Source organism: Balearica regulorum, chromosome 4 (assembly GCF_011004875.1).
Source record: "Balearica regulorum gibbericeps isolate bBalReg1 chromosome 4, bBalReg1.pri, whole genome shotgun sequence".
NCBI classification, from domain to species: Eukaryota; Metazoa; Chordata; class Aves; order Gruiformes; family Gruidae; genus Balearica; species Balearica regulorum.
Window position 1 is genome coordinate 31,135,798 of NC_046187.1, and position 16,513 is coordinate 31,152,310.

The window sequence follows — 16,513 nt, forward strand, 5'->3', positions numbered from 1 at the left end:
TGTCTGACCTTGTCCTCTATGCAGTAAATAATCAAGTGTACCTTGCAATCAAATCTTGTTAAACCACCGTCACATTTACCATTGAACTTTGTTATCTCACTGTTTTATATCAATAAAGTATACTGTTGCTTCTCTCATGAGTGAAGTGCATCACTCCATCTGCAACAGGTGGGTCTCTGTACTCCCTTTCTCACATTGGATAAACCAAAGGACCTCTCAGTGATTGTACAAGATAACAAAGTTTCTTGGACTGACCAACAGACAGCCAAGAAATCTTTATTTACCCTGGCACTCAGTGACTAGTTTCATGCAAGCAACTATAGGCGATCAGCTCATCTACATGAAAAACAAGGAAAGCAGTGTGGGTTTCTGAGGGGCAGTTTGGAAGAGGTGAAGATCTTTACACCTAAAGTAACAAATGAAAGTGATGTGATTCTTCTAACAAGCAATCAGTTCCAGTTGTACTTCCAGCATGGAAAAATAATAAATAAAAAGAATAAAAGGTAGAACTGATATCATCCAGGAAAGTTGGTCATCGTACGTCTTAGCTAGATGGACAACAAATCCATTGTACCAACAGGCATATGTACCTGTACCCCAGCAAGTAATATCAATGAAATTTTTTTCTGATAAAGGCATAAGAGAGATAAGATCTACTTCCCTGCAGAGCTAGTTAAAAGCATTAGTTATAGTCCATGCAAGACTGAATAAAACTCAACGAAAACTTTTTAGGAGAAGGAAGAGAAAGGCACCAAAACTGCTTCTGGTTGGCCACATTTTCCCTTTTCCAGTGGAATTTTTATAAAATGCATCTTTTAACATGGATCTCCAAAATCCTTCTTAAAATAGGTGATCAACAGTGACATGTAATCTGTCATTACTAGATTTCTATTTTTGCTCCCTTCTTTGAATATTGTGTAAGATTTAGCTCTTTGTTGACATAAGTAAAGTAGTAAAGCATTTCCTAACAGATAGCTGTAAGTTACATCGGCTTTTGGAATAAGTTTGAAACTGGCCTACCCCTCTTCTTACTAAACATTGAATTATTTCTGCCTGTTCAGCTGAGAGAAGTCTGGGGATAGAGATGTTCTGCTACTGAGAACATTTCCAGCAGCAGATCATCCTCTAAATGTAAACTGACTTTTGCATACAGAAAGGGCTGAGTTCAAGGTGGTGTCCAAAACTACATGGGAAGACTAAGCAAAGAACTGTTTCTCAGTGCATAAGGGCTAAATGATAAGGAATGGCTCATCAGTGAAGCTTTCTAAATACCTGTGATGAGCACATCCTCTTGTTATTTTGCCATACAAACTGTATCTGTAGTTACCACTGAATAGTTACTGTGACGTGAATGAGAAGTAATTGTAAATAGGATATTGCTGCAAAACCGTGGGCCAAGCTGGAAACTGTTAGAGACAGGCATCACTCTAGTCATATACCACAAATATTTACTCCTATATTTGAGCTGAGTGCATGACAAAATCTCTAATAGGCAGTGGTCCCCACAAAGAGTTTGTGACTCCTTGAACTAAAACACTAATTTAGAGTTAGACTTTTCTTCACGCCATGACTCCTCTGCTCTTTCTGGGAATTATGGAGATTTTTAAATAGTACTAATCCTCACTAGCAGATGGTAGTAGCACTTTGTCAAAGCAGTATTACATTTAAGTTAACACTTTGGAATTTTAATGCAATGGGTCCAAGATATACTCCTCAAACCCCTCCATAAAAGAGCCATTTCAAAGCTTACATCTACATCTGCTGCCATCCACTGACTTCAAACCATCGTGAGAAGTAGCCTGGGAAGCAGAAGTATTAAAAATTTTAAAATACTTTATAATCCAAAATGGTCAGGGGAATTTGTGAAACAAACCACAACTGGTAACTTCTTGTATTGCTAAAGCAATGCTAACAACAAAATACCTCTCTGCGGCATTTACTCCTGAACCTGCCTCAAAACCCGAACGCTGGTTATTCCCAAGTAGTAGACTTTTGAGTCTTCATTGCAGATGCCTGGAGGTGAGAGGGAAAGCAAACAGCACACGCTTGTGCTACAGGGAGGATCAGGCAGAATGAAGGGATGGGAGTTACAGCAACAACTTTAACAGTTTCCAAAGCACTGACAATTTCAATATTTTATTTGTTACTCCAAGCTAGGGGTACAAAATGATGCAAGGACCTTGTTTATATAAAGTTAGCCTCTCTGTCCCTTTCATGTTCTGGATGGGAGTCTATAAACCTACTATTTTCTAAAAACAGTTGTACTCCTTACTTGACACAACACAAAGAACCAATTAATTCTAGCCTCAGGGACATTTGGCAGTCCTACAAAAAATGTGGGAAAAAACCGGATCCCTTTAGAAAAAAAAAGTTAAAAACAACCCCATGGTACTTTAATGAACAGGGGGTTTTTTGTTGGTTTTGGTGGGGGTTTTTTGTTGGGTTTGTTTGTTTGGTTGGTTTTTTTACTCCTAAAGATGATTTTCAGCAGTAGCAGTTTCCAAATGCTATCATTGTCTACCTTCCCCTGAGGAAGTATTTACCTCCTCCTCCCATACATCATTCAGCCCTGTTATTAGAGATCATTGATCTCAAACAGAAAAATATTTAAAAACCCATTATCCCCAACTCTTACTGTGTTTCATTTAGAGGAAATAATACGAGTCAGTGGCTGTCCCTTTGCTGCTTTGAACGGGGCTTGGACAAGGCTGGTGTTGACAGAGAACCAGACTTTAGCCCTAACAGCCCAAATGAGGACATATGCTGCAAGATAAGCATGAAAGCAGATTCACTCACCACTCTGGAGCTTCTTCACTGAAGAGAGGTCTAACTTTTAACACAAGCTATGCAGCTATTAAGAGGAGAAAGCTAGAGTTCTCCCTCTCACTCCACGGAACGCACTGCAGGCTGTGAATCCAGAAGCACGCTCCGTTATTTTCCCTTTCCTTCCTAAATTAGGTCAAAAGGAGCAGAAGCTGTGGCTTTGCGCATCCCTTCCTCCCATTCGCCAGCCACAGAAGCCAAGCTTACGCGGAGGCATGGTACAGAGCGGCAATAAACTGCTGCACAGAGGAAGCAAAGGAAGATTATTTAATCAGGGGGATAATGCTAAGGCATGGGGAGGTACAATACGCTCAGAGTTATCCTAGGAGCGGAGGGGTGGAAGATGACACTCATTGTTTGTATCTGTGTACATTGGTACTAGGCAATATAAAGATAAAACAGATCTCACTTCTGCAAAGTAACCAGGTACAATTATCAGCTAAATAAAATTAAAAACTACCATACAAATCAAATGCTTTGCAGTAAAACTATAGAGGTTGGACAGGGAGAAACAATCCCATTTTCTAATCTATAATTTAGTTTCTTTAAAATTTAGTATTATCTTTTAGATATGGTGTTCTTAAAGCATTGTTTGCATTATATTATTATTCTTTTCAGTAATACTTGAGTCATTATAGTGCCTCACTCCTTTGGATTTCCCAACTTTCCTTGTACACACACACATATACCTCCTCTATATGGCCTGTCCCAAAAGTTTAAAGCCCAGTTGCCAGCCCACGTAAGCACAACATTGCCTACTATTCCCTGGAAGTATCTTGTACCCTTACAAAGCTAGCCTGCCGCATCACTCGGGGTACCCCCTTCCAAATGTTTCCTGCACCCCTTTCACCACCCAACCAATTCCCACCACTGCTAACCACAAGTATCCGCTCCCAAAACTCCCCACATAGAAGGCACCACCAGAATCTTTCCCACGTTGCTCCTGCTCCCAGAGCCTCTCTGCTACAGAGAAAGCCCCGATAGCACTTTGTTTCCTGCCAACCCATGCTGTCCTTTACCTGTAAACTCCTCCTCTCCTTGAAGATAGACACAGCATTGATGATGTCCGTAAGACATCACCCTCCATGATAGTGATGCCAGCTGCTGTTGATCATTCCCTGTCTAGCTTATATATTGCATACAGGCCACACTTTTCTCCTGCTTGCTCCCCTCAGCCATTTTATTTGGCATAGTCCCTATATTCTTTGCAATATTGGCAAAAATGAGAGAACTTTTTCAAGTAGATGGGTGTTTCACATGTATCTCCAGAATACAATCCAGTTCCATAACAGGAGACCTCCTCCAAGGAGTTGGAAAATAATTTCTCTAGACTGTTTCAATAATATTTCAATAACATTCTAGAAACTCCATGAGACTAGTTAATGAGGCTGCAGATGCTTTCAGAATCGCTGATTACATTTAAATATCTCTTTTAAACAAGGTAGGGCATTTTGCAACATACATTGTTCCACCTTACCAAAAAAGGGCTCTTTTCTTTCTACCTAGACATCTTCCAAAACTGTACTATGAAATATATGCCCAAACAAAAGAGTCCAAGAGAGACAGAGCGCACATGTATAAGCATGCATTAGTTCCTATGCTAGGTAAAGCCAGAGAGTAGTATGTTGGCAGCTGATGAGATGATGACTGTTTTTATTTTGCCAATTTAACCAACATTATTGGCAATAAAACACTGTAGGTAATGATTATACACACATCGCTAGCCTTTACTTCCCATCAACTCTCTTACCTCACAGCACTGTAACTTTTGTTATCACATGCCCCAAACCAGAGAAGTACTGACATCAGCCACGCCACATCTGCTCTGTCAGCGCATCCCTGTAGACATAGCTACATGCTTTCATTCCTTCGTACCCAGAGTGATCATTCATGAACATGAATGAATGATTGTGTCTCTCAAAAGACGTCAGAAGATTTGCAACTTTGTCTCCCGGTGTACAAACTGTCTGAGTTGCAGAGGGATCCGAATTCTCTCTTTTACTTCATCTTTAAATCTTCTGACAGCCAGCTTTGTTTCATATTTGTACAGCTTCTAGCACAGTGGGGTGCCATTTCACGATTTGTATTCATGTTGTGACTTCCTGCAAGTAAAAAGCCTCCCAAATCTCTCTTGTTGTTACTTAAAGTAGAAACTAATATCATCCCAAATTAAAGAAAAATCCAGGCTATTATTTTCAAAAAAGAATAATCCCGCCGATTAGTGAAAAAAGCATGTGTTTATACATACGTAAATAAGTACCCCTTTGATAGTTAGTAACCTGTATCATATAGCTGGAAATTTAAGTAGTACCTGAGTAACACTTTTAAAAATATATTTGTAACAAATATATTAGTGGATATACTGCAATACTGCTTGAGTTCACAAAGGGGAGAGCTGAAGGAAGACTAGCCTTAGGCACGATAACCAACTTTTGGGGGTATTTGTGTCTCAAATAAGTGGAATTCCAGAGAAATAAAAATCAGCTTTATTTATCCCAATAACAAATATCTGTGTTATGATATGTTTAACTTTATTCTTCCTGGACAGAAAAAACCCAGATATTTAAGAGTACAGAACATAGCAACCATCACAATGGTTTTCCATGAACTTGGAATACAAGAGAGAAAGAAATGAATAAAAATAGTGAAAAGGAAAAGTACGTGTATTTTAATATGACCAATAATAGCTATTGCCTTTCACTTGCCATTTAACACACAGCCCGTACTGTGCGCTGGCTGTATGCTGCCAGCACTCTGCAGTGGCTTCACCAAATAAGAACCAGATCTTTCCTACTGTCTTGTTCCCTTTATCAACTCTCCAGTACATGAAATGGTTTTAAAACATTCTCAAATGTTTAAGCTGAACACTATAAATATTGCCAAGAAGGCAAAGGGTATACAACAACAAATATCCTTGCTTAATAGTGTTTGGTCCGGAGATGTCCCCACTGTGAGCTTTCAGCCCACGGTATGCTGCCAGACAACTTTTAATACTGGTTGCAATCAGTGAGGTAACTCTGCAATAGTCTCTTGTCACCTGAGAAAGACAACCGACATCTTCAAAATACCTCAATGGATCAGAAGCCTAAGCTCAACTGGCAGTCAGTCAGACTTGAGCTCCTGTGCGCTTTAAAAACAAATCAAGTTACCCCCTGCCATCAGATCTGGGTCCTGAACACAGGTTTTGAGTTAGAGTCCCAAGGCAGGGAAAGCTTCCCTGTGCACATTTTCATTTCTCTATTTTAAAAAGATTTGCACAAAAGGGGTCATTGTTATACCCATATACATTAAAATAAGGCACAGCAAACCCAGGCCTGACATTCAGATCCTCTGCTCTCTCCATAGCTCTCATCCAGCACTACCTTCCACAGCACCAGTGGTGCTATTTGATTTTGATTTATCGCAAGTGAATTGTAATAATGAAATCACTAACTCCATTTAAGCCTCCGAGAAAGATATGGTTGGACTAACAAAAAATTGTTCTGCAAAACAAGCAATTATTGTTAGGTTCACTGGATATTGGCCTTAGCAGTCCAACTGATTATAGAAAGTTAATGATTTAAAAAGCAATGAAAAAATAAGAAACTAAATCCTTTAAATCGGCATGAAAGACTCCAAGAGGAATTTTACAGTGATTTTCACTGCATATTTTATTAGATATGTGATATTTTATTCATGGGTAAAGCAAATATAACAATTAGGAATAATTAGCATTTCAGCACTGAGTGTTATCTAATAGGTGAAAACACACATATAATTCTTCATTTAAATTCTGTGTCTTCACATTTTCCCCTTTCTAGTTCAGAACTTTTCCATTTAGCATAGCACTTACAGGAACATTATACAGCTCCCAAAGAAACAGAAACAGAGAACTAGTGGCGCTCGCCTTTGATACTCATTTTCCTCCCCTCCTTGCATTTTTACTCATTTTCTTTTTCAATTTTCTCTTGAGCATAGCTTGTCAGATAAACCCAGCATAACTTTGAGGAAACTTTTTCCCTTTCATCTTTTTTTCAACCCTACTACCCTCCTCAATCCAGAACTAATGTGTGCAATGGGAACCTACTTTAAATCTAACCCTGCACGTAAAATCCATCAGTTCACAGCTGACTAAGAGTACAGTATTTGTCTGTGTACCACCTCTTCCACTACAACTTTAAAGCTACAGAGGAATACTGTACTTACTATATTATCCTTTCTCATTAAGTGAGTATCAATTGGGGGAAAGGAGGGTGGGGGGTGGCGTTAATGGAACACTTGGAGCTCACAGAATATCCTTTCCCTGAGCTGATGTGGTTACCCCAGACCAAAGCAGGAACAAGGCTCTCCAGCTTAAGTACGCTCCATGGTATAATACAGAATACAAAATACCTCCTTCTCTGAATTAAGTGTATTATCGCTGAAACTGGGATATAAATTTTGAACCTTACAAAATTACAGCACCACACAATTTCAAGTCCATTCCCTTGCCAAGTTTCATAACTGTCATCCAAACACCAGTACATTTCATCTACTAACCTTCAATTTCAGCCTGTGTCCTCCCTATTACACAGATAGTTATAACTCTCCAAGTCACATAAACCATTATTAATTATAGTGGTTGCAGACACAAGAGAATCTTTCCCTTACGCCATCATCTTTCACAACCGCTTGGCCAACAATAACCAGAAAACAAAGCCTGACCCCTGTAATGAAGAATAGCAGAGGAAACTGCCCTGCTGGTGCTCATGGAAAGAGACTGAGGTACCGAACGACACAGCAAGACAGACACCCTTTCCTCACCTACTCTTCCACTAGCTACTTCCATTTTAGTCTCTATGTTTAAATTACTACTTCCACACCAAGACTACACAATTAAATTTTACTTTGTAGTGGGAGACAACAGCACGTCCTCTTCTCCCTGTGCTGCTTCAAGTACACGAGCCAGCTAAAATCTGTGCCCAGAGGTTTTGCCCAGGACTTCCTTACCTGGTTGGTTGTTGATGGTTGTCCTGGTTTCAGCTAGTATAGAATTAATTTTCTTCATACAAGCTGGTATAGTGCTGTGTTTTGGATTTAGGATGAGAATAATGTTGATAACACACACTGGTAGTTTGGTTGTTGCTAGGTAGTATTTACACCAAGTCAAGCACTTTTCAAGCTTCCCATGCTTTGCCAGTAAGGAGCCTGGGAGGGAGTGTAGCCAGGACAGCTGACCCAAAATGGCCGGCCAAAGGCATAGCCCATGCCATGTGATGTCATGCTCCATATATAAACTGGGGGAGTTGGACAGGGCGGGCACCATGCCTTGGGAACTAGCTGAGCATCACTTGGCAGGTGGTGAGCAATTGTACTGTGTATCACTTGTTTTGTATATTTATTATTATTGTTGTTCTCTTCCTTTTCTTTCCTATTAAAACTTTTTTTTCCCCCCAATTCTCCATCCCCCTGTGGGTTGGGGAGGAGCAAGTGAGTGGCCACATGGTGCTTAATTGCCAGCTGGGGTTAAAGCACATCAATGATTTAACTAATACAGTGCCACGCTTATTTGACATGCATTTAGCACGTATTCTGTGCCAAATATCACATTGCACCAGCTCAGTATTGCACCTTCTCCAATACAGCCTACTAGCCTAGACGAGCAACGAAGCCATGATCAACATTACTCTAGAAAATGCCAGTGCAGCTCATTTTGGTAATTACTGCAAGCAACAGGTCAACTCCTACTTGCTGATGGCCATAGTAGATAGTGCAGGAAGATAAAATCACACCATAGAGGGAAAGGAATCACATCTGTAATCAAGAAGCCCCGTAGGAAGCTAGTTGCTAGACAGCCAGTCAGTCCAGGGTAGAAAATGCCCCAGAGAAACATGACCTTCGTGCCCAAATCCCAACCACTACGACAGTTTGCTGGCAAACTGCATGTTATGGTTTGCTCTTGGGCTGTGACTGTCACGCTTGCCTCTTGGGGCTTCTAGATAGCACAAATAAGTATATCTGGGACTCTCAGAGAGGAACGTCAGCATGGCTGGAGCTGTGAACTGGGCTGTAAGGCCTACAGGACACACAGGGGTGGAGTCGCCCAGGTTCTGACAGACATGTCAAGCCCGCCTCTGAAATCAAAGTTGTCTTCCAACTTCACCAGCTTAGGTAATAACTTATTCCTTCTAGAATTCAAATTTAATTTAAAAAGAAACAAAACAAGAACTGACATCTGAGTTTGCAGATGCAGCAAGGTATCCTAGTTTTCTTCATTACCAGTGTCTCACCTGAAGTTAACATTTTGCACATACCAAGCTATCATATACCGTAATATATACTTACATAAAATGCTTTCACAGTCTCATTGTTTTCTCATATTTGCTCAAAATATAGATGATTTTATGAATACTATTTCCTTTTGCTATTGGTCACTCTTAAGTCCAAACAGCAACAGAAATTGTCTATGTCTAATAAGTTTTTTAAACACTTTAGATATAAAACACAAACTATGTTTGGAGAGTGCGTAGAGGAAAAGCGTTTTACCATGCCGTCATATGTAATTCAGGTAATGAGGAAGATTAACTAAAAACTGATAGCCAAATAGAACTACTCTTTCATATATACTATTTTTAAAACCATTGTTAACGTGCTAAAAAAGTACACAATGGAGTAGCAGTGACAAAGAGTAAAAATACAAGCCTCAAAAGGCAAAAAGCTCCAATAAATTTTAGCAAAAAACAGACTGTCATGGCAGATTATAGCTAGCTATATATCAAATGGAAGAAAATAATGTAAGTTCAAGTCTATATCTAGGGAGTAACCTAATGGCTTACAAAAGTCATCTCCTGCCAATACCACTTGCTTTACAGGGCCAGGGAGTGGAAAAGAACCATACTTAATGCCTTTGTTCATTAAGTTAAATGAACCTTAGTTGGTAGGTTTATGTAGTCACAATCTTAAATGATTTTTCTCCAGTGTGTTTTTTCAAAGATGGCATTGTGAGAATAAAGAGTCTGTGCATCCGTAAGTAGTCATCTGAAAGCACACAGCAGCAGCAGCGATTGCCACGTCGGGCATTTTTTAGGACACCACTTGAAAATGGATGGTTGGGTTTTTTCCTCCGTCTTTATCAAGGACAAAGAACTTGAAATAACGCTAAGAGTTATTTAAGAACATGAAAAGGAGCCGCCTGCTGTAGTCAGCAATCCACAGGCTCAGTTTAAAACATTCTGAAGTCAACTGAGCGACTCACCTGGATTATGGCAGACTCTGGATCAGGCCCTGGTGATCACTAAGAAACACTCCAGAAAGCAGTGACACCTAATGGCTAGCATGGCTTTGGAGGATAGCAAGTCATAATCTATGGCATGGAAAATTATCCCTCTTTAGCTGCAGAGTAACTAGCACTAAAAACACATTACAGGAACTGAAATACTATCACAAATCTAAGCACCAGGGAGGGAGTTTAAGAAGTAGCGCACATAGAAACACAGAGTATGTCACACACGCTGGGCATTTAAGTAGAACATAGTTACTAATAAAACCTACTGGCTGCTAAACCACAGCATGCTATATTTGAGGTCTTCATCCGTATGTATCTTTAAAATAAGCAAGTAACCTTGGCACATTCTAGAGCAGGGGAAACAAAGACCTGAACACTCATCTGTAGACACTGTAGGCACAGAGATTTATTTGTTTTTAATAAATCTGTTTTGCTTGCTAGTCCTATACTTTACAAAACATATGGGAGAATACTGTAATGAACAGTTAGTGACAGAGACTACATACCTTCTAATGAGGCTTTACCAATAGCACAGCAAATTAAATTCCTATTAACAATGCACAACACAAGCCCAGCTGCATTATAGTACAGCAGCTCTACAATACGAAATGTGAACATGCATATACCACCAAGCTAGACAACTCCCTTTCCCTTACAAAAAAATTTCATGTTTTAACAACACTACCATATCAACAGAAGTAGACGGCAACAGACCCCATGCTGGAATTGCTCTGATAATAATATCCATGGTACAGAAGAGCTTGAAAGTATGAACCAAAACTCAGGACCCAGCAGTGCTGCGAACTTGTCTAACACAAGGAATGCAGCAGTCCTGGCCTGCAAAGTCTAAAAGCTGAGACGAGCAAGAGAAGAACAGATCTAATATTCTCACTTAGAAAAAAAATATACTGTATATATATAAATATATTAAGAGCATATTTATACATATTTATAAATTTAGCTATATGTGTGCTTTTACATGCATTTTACATATATTTCTGAACTTGCCAATGAAAATAAAAGAGCTAAGGGCAGTACATAACTGACTGCGTATGACTGAAGAACATAAAAAAACCAACTTGCAGTAGTCAGGGTGCCTGAACTATTGCTGCCCACTGCTACAATGAATTAGCCTTTTAAAATACTTCAGTGTATTTTTTCAGCAAACACTTTTCTATCTATGTGACCGCTGCCCTAGGTGATTTTGCTGCACCTAATACATATTTACATATATGTTTCTATATGCACAATAGGAAATCCATATGCACATACAAATGTATTACTATGTACATGTCAAGGGAAAAAAAACGAGCACAAAGTACAAAATATAAAAGCCTGAGACCAACTGTAGAAGATACAAAGCATACACAAATTGTGCAGTTGACAAGGAATGCCACCTAATCCCTGCTTAATTAAAGCACTGTTCTAAACTCCTGTTTAGGGAGTGAGGAGTGTGGGACGACTGATGTATGAAGAAAATATCAGGCAGCGTGGCTAATCTCAAAGACTTTGGAGCTTTCGAGCTACATAAATCAGAGCGACTTTTTGAATAGCCTCATAAAACACAAAATCATTGCCATTCCACTCACGACTTTCAGATTCTTCCTACAGCATACAGATCATTAGGAAACTTCTAAGCAATCAAGTAATGTGGGGCTGATGAAATTACTCAATCAATGCATGGGCTGAGAGAAGCAGCATAATACAGAATTGCACAGTTTTGACATGGTAACCCTGCCCCCCTTTTTTTTTTATATAGGGGTAAGGAAAATTACAGTGGAGGCAATTCGTTTCAACATTTTCACAAGAGTGCTTAATGTAGTCTTTCTGAACTGCCAGTTCCTATTTATAATAGCAGGGCAGCAGAAATCTACAGACTATAAGCAGCCCTACCAACATTTAAAATACGACATAGGAAAATGTTTATTTTTAAATGTGCACATATACATACACGCAGACCTGCTCTAATAATCAAAAGCAGCAGCTATAATCATTCAGAAGACAGGAATATGAAAAAGCACATGACAGATAAAAACCAGTCAGCATACCCCTCCCACTGCCATCAAGTTGTTAATCTCTACTCACTAAATTGTAACATTTTCTGTCATTGTCTAAGAGATAGCTGATAAAATAACTCGATACAGAAAACATCCCTTTACAGGAAACACATCAAATAATACATAAGCATGACAGTTAGTGCATTATACTGAAAAAGTACACGCTACTAGACAAGGGGTATGCACAGGTAACGTGTTATTTCTTATGACCATCTGCCCCTCCCAAGCATGGGAAGATATTCTCCACTTGAATATCTTAACACTGTAGACTGAGAAAAAGATAACGCATTTATTTTGTGTGTTGCCTAAGGCATCAATACTACCTCTGGTAGTACTTCTTTTCCCCTGAACTGAGCATTTTGTTTTCTTCTTTGGCTTTATGAATTCTGTATTTAATTTGTTCATAGAGTACCCTGCTACTGCTTTTCATAACTCATATAAATAAACACAGTTTATTATTTATATATAAATATTTTATACATAAGTTTACTCAGTACAAGTGGAAGAAAACAAAAGGGGGTCAGAACATCCAGGTCACAAAATACAGTGGGCGTTACCAGGGGCCAAATTTTCATCTGTGAGCTGTATGAGTTAGAATATTTAGCTGTCTACCCATACAGTGTTAAGTTTGTTCTAATTTCAGGTCATTTATTTTCAGTGTATTCATTCTAATAGATTTAAATCTCTGTGTAACAATTATCAGTTTGCCATTTTCATGGCAACATAAACTAGTCTGTAAAAAGAGGTAATCTCCTTGTCAACTGTACTAATTGTCTCTCAAGACAAATTAATCATGTACTTTGAGGGGTTTTTTTCTTGCATGGATTTACCATGTTGATGCATCTAATCACTAACAGCATTATCAAAAAACATCAGTGGTAAAATACATTGCATTCATCATATATAAAATTGTCATTAATACGAAGAGCGAAAAAGCTATCGTCTCCCTTGATGCTAGTGCGAAGGCATACAGCTCGCCCAGCAACGCTGCGTTAGCCAGGAGGATGGGAGACAGGGGATTGCAAAGAAACTCATCTGCTACACAGTCAAAATTTCCCCCCAAATCCTGAGATTTGATCGGCTTGTTACAAGCTCCTAAGAAAAGAATTGTAAGATGTAACTGTCTCCTAGTGTCGCTTTAACAGTCTACAACTTGGAAGAATTAAAAAAAAAAGTCATTCTCCCTTTAAAAGGAGGGCATAAAGCGCTGCCTCCCTTGTGCAATATTTGATGCTCCAGTCGCACACAGCTATAGGCGCTGACCCCTATAAAGTTGCGGTACCCAAGGGAAGCGGTAGCCCGTGGGCTCCGGGATGGGGGGGGGGGCGGGAAATGTACACGAACGACCGGCGCATCACTGCCCAAATACCGGTGTCCTGCAGGAAAGCTCTTGGCGGCAGGGTTTTCCAAACGTTCTTCCCGATTCCCCTTTCACACAAACCTACGGATCCCCACGACAGGCACCGGCAGACATGTTTATAAAGCCAGCCCCCGGGGAGACCGGCGGCTGCCCACGGCCGGGACCGGCGCCGCCCCGGAGGCCTCCCCAAAACCTCGGCGGGACCCTGCCCCCAAATGCACCTTCCCCGGGGCAGCGCGGCACCGACCGACCGCCCGGCCCCGCGTTTCCAGGCTCCCGCTCCGCCTGCGTGCGGTGCCTGCAGATGGGCGAGCGGCCGCGGGGGAAGCACCCTCCGCTCTCTCCTCCTCTCCCCGCGCATCCCCCGCCGGCGCAGGGGGGCGACCCGCTCTCGGCAGTCGCGGAACAAAACGCTGCTCGGCAGCGGGGCTCGGCGCTTCCCAGGGATGCGCCCGCAGAGATGGAGGGCTGCCGGGCCGGGGATGGCTCCGGATAACGGGGAGAGAGTGGGGACGGGCGGCAGGGAGGGAAGCCCGGAGCCCGCTCCACGGCTGGGAGCGCGGACAGCCGCCGTGCACGGGCATCACCCGAGCTGCCCCGCCGCCGCCCGCCGCGGCCGGGAGGGGGGGCCCGCCGCCGCTGCCAGCTGTCCCCCCCCTTTGCACCCGCCGGCAGCGAGGGATGCCGCTACCCTTCCCGGGCATCACGGCCTCGGGAGGGGCCCGGCCGGCCGGCGGGGTGGCAGCCCGGGAATGGGGGCGCGGGGCAGCCGGACACCCCCCCCCCCCTTGCACCACCCGCCCGCGGTAGGGGAAGAGCTCACGTTGCCAAACCACCTGTTCCGCCGCGGGAGAGAAAGGCGGGATGGGGAGGTGGTGTGGGGGGGTGCGGGTGAAAGAAGGAAGAAGGGGGGCTTTGCGTGGCTGTCACAGTGGTGTGGGAAATAGGGGGAAGCTTGGGACACCCCTCGCCTGAAGGCGAGTCGGGGCAGGAGGAAAGCAAGCTGGAGCTGAGGGGCTGCGGGGAGGGACCGGGGAAGTGCCCGAGCCCTGACCCCCCCCAGATCATCAGCCCTGCAAAATCTCAAGGTCTAAAGCACGCACATACTCCGCCGACAAGAAACCTTTATACAGAGTAGTAGAGGGAAAAGAGGACGCCCAAGATCCTGGCGGAAAGCAATTATAAGAGGGGAACAAACAAAAACAAACAAACAAAAGCAAGCGAGCAAGGGCTAAAAGAAAGCGGGGGCTGCGGGGGGAGAGGGAGGGGGAAGCCTGCCAAGAGAGGGAAGGTTGCAAAGGAGAGCTGGAAAAGTGTCCAGCAGCACCAGCAGACGCAGCACCCCCTTACCGATATGAATGATTGAATCTGCAATCGTCGCTTTCCAGGTTCGAGTCCAACAGACGGACACGACCAGGATGAGGGAGAAAACTTCCATCTCCTCCGGAGGTCCAGGCTTTGTAACACCAGATCTCTTCGCCAAACGGTGCCACCGCGGAGGATAGCGCGACGCAGGAAACCCAAGAGTTTGAGGTGCCGCCGGCAGAGCGTGTAAATCCCGGTGGCTGGCGCACAGCCGCAGCTGGGCAGGGAACGAGCCCGGGGCTCCGAGCGCTTCTCCCCTCGGCGAAACCCCGCTTCACTTCGGGGGGCTCCTGGGCAGCACCAGAGTTGCTGGGAGCGCCGGCAGCAAATCCATCCAGCCCGGTCGCCGCCGCGGGCAGCAGACGCCTCTGCTGGTCAGACAATCCCCATCCTTCCGCCGGGTCCAGGGATCCGCTCGGTCCCGGCTGCTGCACAGCAACTTCCAGCCCACACCACGCACACACACACACGCACGCAGACACGCACACACACAAGCACACACACAAACCCTCTTGGCCAGAGAAGCCCCAGGAGCCCGCAGCAAATAGCTCGCCTTCAGCGGAGGAGGAGCAGCGGGCAACCGGGAGAGCAGGCGATCCTGCTTCCAGCAACCAGATTCCCGCAGGAAAAGACCCCCGGAGGCCAAAAAACAAAGTGAACTTCAAGGTAATGCAGATAGTAATGCAGAGATTTCCCCCCACCCTTCGCTTAAAAAAAAAAAAAAATTTGCTTCCTACAACTGGAAGGAAAAAAAATAATAAATCTGCAAATCAAGCCCAGCGTGCTGTCTCTGTCGCGCAAGGTAGTGGTTGGACAGGGCAGGAGCGAGAGGAGGAGTGCCCGGAGCGAGGCAGAGGAAAGCAGATGATGGTCTGCAGGTTGCTTTAGGAGCTTGCTTTGCTTGTGGGATGCAGAGAGAGCTGGCAGCTCCAGCACCAGCCAGCACGTTGCCTAGAAATGGATCACCTAGGAGAAGGAGAGAGAGCGAGAGATAAGTGCTATCAGCCAGAGAGGGAGAAACAGAGAGAGCGAGCGAGTGAGAGCGCTCCTCTCTAATAACCACCTCCTCCCCCTATCTGCAATACAAGGGAGAAACAAAATAGAGCTCTCATCTCCCTTGAAATCTTCAGCTGGGACTAAGGAAGAGACATAGGCAGGAGTGCATAGAGCCTAAAAATACATTAGGGAGAGGGAGAGGTGGAGGTGACACACACACACACACACACACATATTTAAGCTAAGCATAACACTTCAAAAAATAAAACCCACCCCACCCCATTTATTTAACCTTGTAACTCCACCATAAGTGTCAAGTTCAAAGCTAGATGGGCACTTTTGCTTCTCGGTCTTTGACAACTGAGTCAGGGACATTGCTTGAAGGGGAAAAAGGGAAAAAATCAGGGACACCTGGCCTCAAGAGGAAAAAGAAGACCTAAAAATCTATTAATATGACTTTAATTATCTGTGTTCCTGATGGAATTCTCAAATTCTTTAAAGCAGTGAACTGGCTTTTTTCTTCCTCTCTCTTTAGATAGTGGAGAAATTTCTATGGGAAAACATTTAGAGCACACTTTTCATGCTCAGGGTACTAGAAATTCATTAACCGATTAATCCTCAGACTCTTCGTGCTATAGTTAAATACATTATCCCTATTCCACAGATGGA

General features: G+C 43.0%; 1 protein-coding gene across 3 annotated transcripts in view; it reads right to left on the minus strand.

Moving 5' to 3' along the window:
* GRID2 (glutamate ionotropic receptor delta type subunit 2) overlaps nucleotides 1-15,537 on the minus strand; it is a 742,195-nt gene extending 726,658 nt beyond the window's left edge. For all 3 annotated transcript variants that reach the window (XR_012835284.1, XM_075751604.1, XM_075751605.1), the window contains exon 1: nucleotides 14,834-15,537. Coding sequence is in view for 2 of the 3 variants with exons in the window: in XM_075751604.1 (XP_075607719.1) it covers nucleotides 14,834-14,921 (88 nt within the window). In the remaining variant the exon portion in view is untranslated. The remainder of the gene's footprint in view (nucleotides 1-14,833) is intronic.
* Between the last annotated feature and the right edge of the window lie 976 nt (nucleotides 15,538-16,513).